Raw genomic sequence first — 11,725 nt, forward strand, 5'->3', positions numbered from 1 at the left:
TTCATATGTTTTGCTTAGATCATTTGTTTTAATCAAAATAGCGGCCATATTTGCCATAATTCAAAAGGACGTTCAAGAGATTCCAAAGCTTATCTTAAGTGGGAAGGTAGTGAATGAAAGTCTGGATTACTTAAATTCGTATTTAAGTGTAACTAAGCTTTTTTCTATAATTTACTTGGTAGTTATTGCAAAATTAACAAACCTTAAATTTATTTTATGCATACTATCAGAGGCCCACACTACCATAATGGACATATTGTTATTTTTCTATCTTATGATAATTCTTGAATTATAAGCATTCTGCCAAGTATTTATTGCACTCGATTTGATTTACAGGTATTTTAATTTTGAGAAACATGGCTGGCGTGAGAAAAATTTCAATCTCTGAATTGGGTCCTGGGATAGGCAATGCTATGTTAATTGCTGTAATAATTGCCAAACAAACGCCTCGTAAGATTACGAGTAAAAAGAGTCAGTACATTTTATGTAAAAAATAATCTGTAAGAACCATTTCGCTATCGTATTCACATTGTAAATCTTTATACATTTGCAGATCCTGGGACTGAAAGGGCAGTATGGAGTTTTACACTGCGAGATACTCCCTATGACTTTATTAATGCCTCGTATTGGGGTTCAGTGGAAAATGTGAACAGCATTGCTAGTGGACTCCACATTGGGGATGTAGGTATGTAATATTTGTCTCAACTATGATTGCTATACCCTAAAAAATGAAATTGTACTGTTCTCATAATATATTCTTGCAGGTATTCTCATTTGTCTTATAGGGTGTACAAGTTCATAGTGTTCAATTGTATGAATGGTTTAAACATAATTGGGCAGAAGTTAGACAAATGCATAAACCAAAATAGGACAGGTTCTATTTTCTGTACACATGCTTTCACACAATTTGGATGTTGGCATTGTATAGATTTTCTTTTTGCTTTGAAAACTCACAAGGCACATAAATTCTTTCAGTGAGGATTGAGGTTAGTGGTGGAAAAGATGCACTTATAGAGTGTGCTGGTTCTTTCAGTATTTTCTGCCACACAGTAAAGGATTTTAATGACAGATGTAAAAAATAACGAACACACAAATAGTGTACTTTTATTGCGCAAAAAAGGAAACCTAACATACATCCAGAGCACATTCAATACAAACTTTTCCATGTTCTTCCAGCTTTGCTGCAGTTAAAGTTGCTAGGGCAGCTCTTCAAAAAGTCATACAGATCAGTGTTGAAAAGGATGTCAAGTGTAGGTATTAGGAAGGGTCCAACATTTTTGGAATTCCTTTTAAATGAATAGTACCTATTCCTCATTTTTATGCCGAAAATTTGCACGATCTGCCCAAGTAAAATATGTTATAACCTATTAAGGTTAAACCTTCAAAAACCTAACTCTTCTCCAGCCATGTAAAGCCTTATTCAATGTAATATTTAGCTATATTTGGGAAAATGGGTACATTATGGAATAACATCACCAAGGAAAGAATGCATAACTCAATAAGTGTTTGGTATTAATGTTTAATTTTAACTAAACGATTATATTTCAGTAGTGACACCCACGCATAATTCGGTATACAATCTTCAGTTTTGTCACAGCATCACATTTCCAATGCAATTCTTAGCAGTGGTAAAGAGTATTAGATGTTTCACAGTTGTAATACCAAAGTTTCATAGCTGTAATACCAAAGCCAGACAAAAAACAGAAGGAAAGAGATAAATTTAAAGGTTCAGGAAATCAGATTTATCAGCCACAGAGGCAGAAAGTTGTCTATATATGCAAGGGAATACCTACTGTCTTTTTTAAATGACCAAAAAAAAGTGTTGCTTCAATAACAATTAGGAAATTCATCAGGTCCCATGAATAAGGCTGCCATATTATTTATGCAATTTTTCTTTCTATAAAGTAAATATGCTTTGCAATCAAGGGCGTACCCAGGATCTTAGCTAGGTGGGGGGTGGGGCAAACTAAGTTGTTACATTAGTTTATGAGGTAATAGTTATATTTTAGTCACCTATCTGGTACTAAAACATATCATCTTTCGAGGGTTTAAAGAAAATTTGTTGAATGCGTTCGTTTCAATTCAGTACTGATTTTGCTTAAAGACTTGCAATTTTTACTTCTAGACGAGGCAGCTGCCTCCTCCCCCACTGCTGGTTACGCCTATGTTTGTAATCATGTCCAAATTATTTTCTGTAATTTATTACCAGTATGTGTGTTAAATATTTACTGAGTTAACAATTTTTTTCGGAATGACAGTGGAAGTGATGAATGTCAAGGTGAATATGAGACAAGGAAATGATTCAGAAGAGAGATTTCAACCATGTGTAACAAGGTATGAATTTTTAAATAAAAAAAATAAATCATGAGATTTTTTCCTCTTTGGAAATCTAAGTTATGGGCTTTTTTTTCATTCTCTGAGGGTTCAACGGTGTTGAGCCCATAATAACCCAAAACAGAAAAGAAATAACTCAATTTTATTTTTTTATAAATTTCTCTCCTCTTTACTGACAACATCCATATGGTACTTGGGCAAAACCTTACTCTGAATTTAGCCCGATCTATTCTGCTCCAATTGTAAAAAAAGAAAATTTTTAGTAGGGACTATTTTCTGGTGAAGTTTCTTAAGAAGATTCCAGTTTCCAAAATTGAATTTTCAAAATTCAGGGTAGCCATTATCAGGGAAATATAAAATTATAATGTGATGATGGACTAATAATATGCATGTCCTCGCCTAAAAACTATAGATATTCAATAAATAAATATTGAAATTTATCACAATAAAAAACGGGCACAAAGAAAATAAGGTAAACTCTATGTAGGCAGTATTGTCCAACCTCATAATAATGATAGCCCATTTCCACAAAACAAACAATCCTTATCTTCTGCCCCCCTACTGTACTGCTACTCAACCAACATTCCTCACAAACTTTGTACCATTTATTACTCCATGGGCATATAAATTTACTGCTGATTACATATTTATATCCCTAAAGAGCATGTAAGGTTATAATTTAGATTTCATATTTTATAATTTCATTTCATTTTTGGCTTATGATGGCTTGGGTTTCTAAAGCCCTTTTCAGTTGATCCTCTCAGAAAATCAATCCACAGTACAACTACAAAGACCTGTTGATGAGTTTGATGCTGATATGTATAATAATTTGATTCATCTACTTCATATTCCAACCAAAGCTCCTTCCAGCTTTATTACCATTGCTGATATTTTAGCAAGTGAAACATCTACTCGGACAGAATTCGTAGACCTTTTAGTGGCTGTAGCAAGGGTAAGTTTCACACTTATTCAAGTAAATACAGTATTTGCCCTATATGATTGTGTCATGAGTAATTTACTAATAAAGCATTGGATCAAATGCCTTTAGTGAGTAATTCAAAAGAATTTGAGCATGGCAATTGGCAACAAAATTATATGACTTCAATGAATGCAATAGCTCAAGTAAACACAATAGAGGATATGGGTTCGAAATCTGATATAAGAGCACGCACAGAAGAGGAACTTGTCAGGATTAGAGTGCTTTTCAACTTCCGAATTTTATATAAAATTAGAGAAAATTAATGATGGGTTGGTTCGATTCCTTGATTCTTGGCCAATAATAGGAATCGAAAATGAGTACTAGCCAAGGTGAAAAATCGATTCGATTACAGTAGTACTTCAAACCACAAATTTATATACATTTTGTATATACGGCCACAAATTTATATACAGTCATTTGAATTTTTGCGTCACATAATAGGGTTGTTTCCTTCATCAAAGAAAACGAAAGGCATTGATTGCGATTCGTTACCCACCATTAGTGTATTCATAATACACAAATTATTTGGTTTTTGAAATACCGGTTTAGACGAATGGCAAGGGTCAAATTTTATCCTCATTTGAAAAAGGCCAGATTGGCGCCCATGCGATTCCACGCTGCATGACGTCACAGGGACCTAGTTTCTACACGAGAGGATAGGAGTTATACATCGTCTGAGGTTACCAATGCATGCATGAGGCACAGAGCTCAGGGAAACATGTCTTAATAATCACCTATTAAAACTGGCTAAGTTCGGAAAGTTTTCTTCGTTTGATAAGGTATTAATAAACCTTTTTTAAGCCAAGCGCTACCATTCAGCAAGGTACTCAGCTATCCGCTAGCATCCTGCGACGTATCAGCGCTAAGCCTCGCCTCAAGGTCACCTCACCGCGGGAGGGGGAACCAGAAATACGACGTACGGAGATATTTCCCGGCATTCATACTTAAGCGTCGCGTTTTCGCGCGCTTGAAAATTTTCACTTTTCATTTAATCGCGAAAAATAGATGTTGTCGTTTAAAAATCTAAAACCGTGAAATACGTACTCCAGGATAAATAATCTTTCGATTAAAGCAATAAAAAAATAATAGGAAACCACCCTATTGTAATAACAAAACACATTGCATATGGATTCTAAGTGGCACACCACTTCTAGAGGAGCAAATGCAGACTAGGGAGCCTGTGACAGGTATATGATCAAGATACAGTGATGCATTTGGAAAAGTACCTTAAGTCACCGTAGCAAACACTATTGAAGCTGAAGTGGAAGCTTTATTATCAGAGATGAATGCACTACAAAATTCCTTCCTTGGGAAATACTGGAAGACTTGCATCTCCTACCCAAGGCTGTAAGTAGTAGTGAAGATGCTTTGCTTTCTGAGCAAAAACTTAAAATATGTAAAAGAGGATTAAATTTGTGAGACATCATTGATAATAATAAGATATTTACAATAAAAGATAAGATCACTTTTCAGGTATGTTCTGTTTTAAAATTCAGCTATTATATTTTAATTACATAGTGATGATATGAAAGATGTTTTTGTCAACTGATTCTTTCACAGAGTAATACTTGTTTAAGTGGTTGTCTTGTAGCCTGGAATTAAGTGATATTTTTCTTGGAGCCTATGGCGTAAGAATCGATGGAATCAGTATCGGTAGAATTGGAATCGAAATGTCAGAATCGGGATCGGAATCGAACCATCACTAGATAAAATTCAACCAAAAAACCTCAACCATATTCAAAACTATTGATTAATTAAGTACGGTATTCATTCGCCCAAAATCGTGTGACATTAGAATGATGAGAAAAAACAACAGCAAAAATTATGAAATAACATGTAGCAATAGATTATTATTGATTTCATTTTATAAAAAAACTATTCTAGCTCTGTGGTGAGATATCATACCTCAGTAATAGCCATTATGTAAGTATTGAGAATTTATGAAAACAAACTCATGTATTGCATTGCTTGGATTCATGTCAGCAATGGGCACACTCATTGTTTACAGAATGTCATGTTTTAATCTCTGAACAAAGAGTATGTATACTACTGCCTTCACTGCTTAGTGGTACAGAGGTATTAGCTAACAACTAGTCATTTTAATTAACTTTTAGGTTAGCCCTGTGAAGAATATTAAAACAAAAGATGGACGAGATATTGAGTGTCGAGAAGTAACTGTCCTGGATCAAACAAACTCAAACTTCCCAATTCAACTTTGGGAGCCAGATGTTATTGTGCAATCAGGACATTGGAAACCAAGACATACAGGTACATAAATCTCTGCTTCCCCATTGTTTTAAACCAAGTAAATCACATGCATGCATATTTTTTCTGAGCCATTTCTTTTTCTAGGATGCCTTTAGTAAAATATAATTTGCTTAGTGTGCTAAGACTATGGATTTTTGAGAGTTTGTATCATCCCATATTTGCCAAATCTATGAGTATTAATGAATCTTGTCTCAGTATTTTACAAACATGTAAAAATCATAATGCCCCAAACTTAATTTTTGAGGTAATGACCACCATTTCATGTTAATGTTATTATCATGTAATACATGGGATGACTTTAGGGTTCTTGATTAAATCAAGACATAATTTGGAATTGAAATGTAGACAACTACAATAACCTTATTCCATTTCCACTATCATTATACAGTTTCACCATGTAAAGCCTATTTCAATCAATTATATAATGTTTAATTATATCAATAGTCATTAAAAAACAAGTCAGTCATGAAGCAGCAAAATAATGAATAAACCCTGTTCCATTTTACCTACGAAACCAATATTCTTTACTCATCCCTAGTGCATAAGTCCTCAATTCATCTACTTATTCATAAAATCGCAAATAAATATTAAGGATCCTAGATAGGATTTTGATCTGTACTAAGGCTGTTAACTTAATAAGTTCATTGAGAATGTAGGGAGGGTAACCAGGAAGAAATGTTTTTTAACATCAGTTTGAATGCATGAAACAAGAATGAGTTTTATTTTCCCTTCATCAAGGAAATAACAGGAGGTAAATGTTAACAACAAATAAAGGGCTCCAAGAATAAACCAAAACCTTAAAAATGGTTTAATTTTTATTTTATTGCGGTCAATGACCGGAAAAATATAAAATAATATCCTATGCTCACAATCAGATGAATGCATGCACTAATCACATTCGCTCTATCCTAGGACATAGGCAACACTCATAACGCCACGTTATTTTAGGCAACCCGTTCAGCGTTTATTCGCTGCGGCATGCCCGCACGGCAATGATTCATCTGCATTTTCCTGAATTTAAGACAAGGAACAAGGCGGTGAACAAAATCAATTTTAACATTAAGCAATGGAAAAATTTAACTCTAAATGGAAGAACTAGAATTCAATTCTCCTTAGTACATTTAAGTTTGAAAGGAAAAAATAGCATCTTATTGTTCGTAGATCCATTATATTGACTACCCACCCAAAATTAAATCTTAGCTGAAAATTTTTTAAAGTTCATAACTTAATTGTATATTGAAGGAAACCCAAGCAGCATTGTATTTTACTTTTAATACTAGCTACGAATAAAAATGCTCATCTTAAAATACTAGATCGAATTTGACTTTCTCCATCTACTAAAAATATGTCAGGTTATTATATGAAAAAATCATATCATAACCTGACCAAACATATATTAGTAACATGATATACCTACTTTCACATTCATATCCCCCTAAAGTCAACACCTCATTGCGGATCATTTAAAACACATTAGAAGAGTCTGCAGAATAGGTCTTCACATGAATCTAAGAGAGTTCGTTATTGATTAATAACACTTGCTTCAGAAGCACATGGATACTCCATGTTACTTGCATTGACGAAGTTCTAATTTTGGTAAAATGGAAGCTTTCCTATGACTATCACCATCCACATGCAGTCGAGTCATTTGTGTGGTCCTTAAACTCAGTAGTTCATCCACATGTATACTGAGCATAGAAGCAGATAAAGGACCATCCATATCACAAAAAAATGGGATATGGGAATATTGGGGTAGGGAATTTTCAGGTAAATTTCAATGGAAGGGTTGAAGATGGGTTTCTTTAAACATGATTACTATATCACTGACGATGCTACTTGTCCAGGAAGTAATTCTTTTAATAAGGCAAGGTCAAAAAAATTTCATCGACTTTCATTTTCCCTTATTTATGCATTGAGTAGAACTGACATGAGTTTTAACAACACCTCATTTAAGCCCAATTATAATGATATCATATTTTTCCTCAGTGCTATTTCTTGCTGATGTGCGACTGGCTTGGAATAACTTTCACAGATCCATGGGAGTCAGCATTTGCTCTCGAACAATAATCACAGAAAATCCAGATACTACTGAAGCTAATGTACTGCGAGAATATGCCTTTAGCGCTCCAATTGCACCATCTGCAGTACTGGATCAAATGGCAAACTCAATATCTGATGGTAAGTAATTACAAAAGACGACTGAACATGTGAGAGCTCAACAGTGTTATTTAAATTATCAGCATTGACTGGTTTAAATGTCACAGAAAGCATTTAGGTTGCCGATCCTTCTCCTCTTAATAAAATTTCACCAATCTATGCTCTCATAATTCATTTGCAAACACTGTAATTCTTCCCCTTCCCTTATTGCCTGAAAAGTTTTCTTCACCACACCTTCAGCTGCGGAGGTGTCTTCCACTCAGTGCAGGAAAATTTTCCCAAGAGGACAGAGCCTTGTTCTGCCAGGAGGGGGAGAGCAGGTAGAAGACCCTCATAATCCCCTCCCGACTCTTTTCCCAAGGGCCTACAGGGAGGACCCTACTCACTGAAGGAAGGATCAGCAAAATTCTGGATAATTTTTTTGATATTATTGGAATAGGAAAAAATCTACAAAAAATATTACATGAAATTCAATCATAATTTTCTGATTAATTTGATGCGAAACACCAAGGAAATCAGTTTTTATTTGCACACGTAGGTTAAAGCTTTTCAATCACCTTTCATGGAATGCCATGCATGCAACCAAGTTTTTTCTTGGTGGTACTATGCAAGCTATTGATCATGCACTACTGTGCTGAACTGCACTTCTGAAGGCATCATTTAGCAATGCTATGTATATGTATACAGTTTAAAATCATTTTACCAGCATTTGTTTTCTTCCAATATATTACTATAGGGTGAAAATTGATTGTTCCACTTTGATGGCATTGAACTATACATAATGATCACTCAAAGTTGGTAAAATATGATTGTTATCATGACATTCCAAATCAAGATTTTTAGATAATTTTAATTTGTCATCTATGTGATGGCATTTAGTAATAAATTTCTATATTTTATAGTTGCATGATAATTGTATGACCATAGTTTAAATGGAACTTATATTTTTTAAAGCATCGGCAATTCGAGTGGTTATGTCTGTGCAGCAAGTAATTAAGAAGGCATCAAGAAACATGGTCGCAGAAGAAAATTTCCATCGTAACTCTGAAGACTCACAATTCAGTTGCCTCATTTATTGCTTTGTGACGGATTTAGACTTGGATGGAGTGAGCCGCGTAGTTGTTACTCGTTGGTGAGTCATTCCCATGGAAAACAATTAAGCTCAATACATTTAAAGCAAACACTTGTTATACTAGACATTAATAATTTCTGAAATTCACATAATTTGTTCATGCATTCAGTAATACTTGGTGCTATACATGAAATAAATTATAACTAGATATTTGATTGATAGTTCCAAATGCCAAGCAACAATGGAAGATACTTTTCAAGGAATGTGCCCCAATATAGATTGTCCAGTTGGATCAGGTGCTGTTATTGCAAAACCAGAAATCACTTTTGACATTCGTGTGACATTGAGTGATCACACTGGTTCATTGCCTGGATGCCGCCTAATGGATAAAAATGCAGAAAAAGTTTTAGGATGCACGGTAAATATATATTCTGTGAACTTTCTGTGAATTCAAGAAATATTATTATGTATAGGCTAAACTTATAGACTGATAAATGATGCCGAAAGTAACTTCATAAGATATCAGTAAATATAAAATAAATGGATTAAGTATAATCATGAATATATAGTGAAGAGAAAAAATTGGGCTTACATAGAAGGATACCATAGCATAATCCATGAACTTTCTCATCTTCCTTAATGGTTACTAGTACATTTTGAATTAATTTCTTCCCATCATAATTATACCATTTTAAATCATAAAAATTGATGAAGTTGGATATACTCATGATTTTATCATCATGAAATAGCAATCCAATTCAATATGAAGACACATATTCTAACTTAAATTATAAGATTTAATCTTTTGATGATTCATAATGCAAACTGGAACATCTTCAGCCACCATCACAGAAGGATTATTGAAGGACAATACATTGAGGTTATTAACCGTATCTATCTGTATTTAGCCCACAGGTTTTCAGCATTTAACACCTGAAGAGAAAACATCCCTCAAATGGAATCTGCTGCTAGAAAGATGTGCAGCAAGAGTTATGGTACTAAAAGCTAACTCACAAAGGCAAGTTCCTCTCATTTCACTGCTTTCTTGTGATCCTGCAGATCCCTCTGAGGTTGCAGCTAGATGCCCAAGATGCTAAAAGTTACCATTTCAGCGGGCATTCTCTATTATGATGGATGGAAGGAGTAGTGATTCAAATGACCTTTCATTTGATATCTCCTGAATCATCATACATTAATTTATCTCAAGTGATATTTAAGAGGTATGGTTAACAAATGTTACATTGGAAAGTAACAAAACTTGGATGAATAATTGTGCAGTTATGCACTTATTTTATAACCATCCCTCATTTTATGCTGTTATTTTTCCTAATTGTTCTATTTATTTCGTGAAATACACATTCTTTGTTAATTAAAATACCACAGAAACTCAATAATTGTTGCATTCATTTGTAATATAAAAAATTCCACGTATATTAAAAATATATTAAGACAAATACAACCCAGGTAGAGTACAATGAAAGACGCAAAAGACTCACACGACTAAATTTTCTGTAGCACTACCACCTTCCTCGGAGTTAGGAACAAGAGCCAAAAATATATGAAGTACACCCATGTCTCGTATAGCGCAATTTCGATTAGCGCAATTTCGATATAGCGCAAATTCGTTCCTCGGGGAAACATTGCAACGCAGTGTAGCCTAATCAAAAATCTTAAACTTTCTCGTGATAAAACGTGATCTTGCGCTAAGTACACACGAAATTTCTATCAATTTACGCATATTGATATTATTTCTTGCCTCAAATCTTCTTTTTTGTTTATATATTAATCGAAATTCATAGCTGCGCAATTGCCAGAAGTATTACTCGTCATTGGGTCTAGATAGCCGGCCTACCGAAGATTTATCTCGTCTCCTTAACATGATAATAAATAATTTAGATCGTTAATTAAGCGTGGGGCTAGTGGAAATGAGTTTTTTTTCAGCAATACGGTTTGAGACGTATTTTTGCCGTCGTAGGTTACCGGGCGATTGACTTCCAGGTAGAGAGTCTACGCTAAAGCCTTCAAGGTCATCGGTATTCACGGGGGAGAAATGGAGCGGTGACCGAGTTGCGCATGAATAGCATCAACACATAAAAGGGTCCGCTATAGAGTCTTAAACACAATGGCTTCGTTCCCTCCCCGCAGTCATAGCCCTTCTGCGTCTCAGGAATACAGTTCAGCAGAAGAAGGTGATTTAGATAGAGCCATACAGAGTAAAAACCAAGAGAATATGGCAAAAAATAGGAATGCGTGTAGAAAAATCAAGAATTTATCAAGAAAAACCATAACCTAGAAGAGGACTTGAGAGAGGTCAATTGCTTTGAAAATGGAGAGCGTCAAAGCGATATTGCGCGGAAGTTTAAACTCACGATGCCTTATTCTGAATAAAGACGAAGCTAAAATATCAGTGACCTCAGCCGCACCAACTTCAACCAAGCGGTCTACACATACGGAAAGTTCATGGTGAATCAGTACAAAAAGACGAGAGTGGTAATCGCTCCGAGACATTAAGTGAAAGCTCCGGTTGGTTCCAGAATTTAAATGGCAAGCAGGTATTTTCAGTGCGGCGATATCAGGTGAATCTGCAAGTGTTGATAGCGCAGCCACCACAACATTTTCTGATGAACTCCAAGCTGTTATTGAAAGTGGCTCCTCTCCCCCTCAACTAGTTTATAGTGTTGATGAGACGATATTCTTTTGGAAAAGAATGCATTCTCGTTCATTTATTTTCAGGGAAGGAAAACCTGGGTCAGGTTTCAAGGCATTTAAAGACTGTTTCACGTAGCTGCTAATGACTCGGAGGACTTCAAATTAAAATGATTTATCATTCATAAACTCCGCTAGCTATGAAATGGCATTTAAAGTAGCATTTTCCTGTCATTTCGATGAGCGACAAAAGGGCCTGGGTCACACAA

The 11,725-nt window shown here is 34.9% G+C and overlaps 1 protein-coding gene across 2 annotated transcripts; it reads left to right on the forward strand.

Moving 5' to 3' along the window:
- Nucleotides 1-7: 7 nt before the first annotated feature.
- Nucleotides 8-10,370, forward strand: LOC124165086 (meiosis-specific with OB domain-containing protein). 2 transcript variants are annotated; one of them, XM_046542354.1, is made up of 10 exons: nt 8-106; nt 337-471; nt 554-685; nt 2,259-2,334; nt 3,076-3,286; nt 5,428-5,581; nt 7,568-7,759; nt 8,693-8,870; nt 9,033-9,228; nt 9,719-10,370. In XM_046542354.1, exons 2-10 carry the CDS (start codon nt 357-359, stop codon nt 9,905-9,907), a joined length of 1,443 nt encoding a protein of 480 aa, XP_046398310.1. In that variant the 5' UTR covers nt 8-106; nt 337-356; the 3' UTR covers nt 9,908-10,370. The 2 variants fall into 2 exon arrangements, with proteins under 2 accessions (XP_046398310.1, XP_046398311.1); XM_046542355.1 differs by having other exon boundaries at nt 60-148.
- Nucleotides 10,371-11,725: the final 1,355 nt, after the last annotated feature.

Source organism: Ischnura elegans, chromosome 9 (genome assembly GCF_921293095.1).
Source record: "Ischnura elegans chromosome 9, ioIscEleg1.1, whole genome shotgun sequence".
Classification (NCBI taxonomy): Eukaryota; Metazoa; Arthropoda; class Insecta; order Odonata; family Coenagrionidae; genus Ischnura; species Ischnura elegans.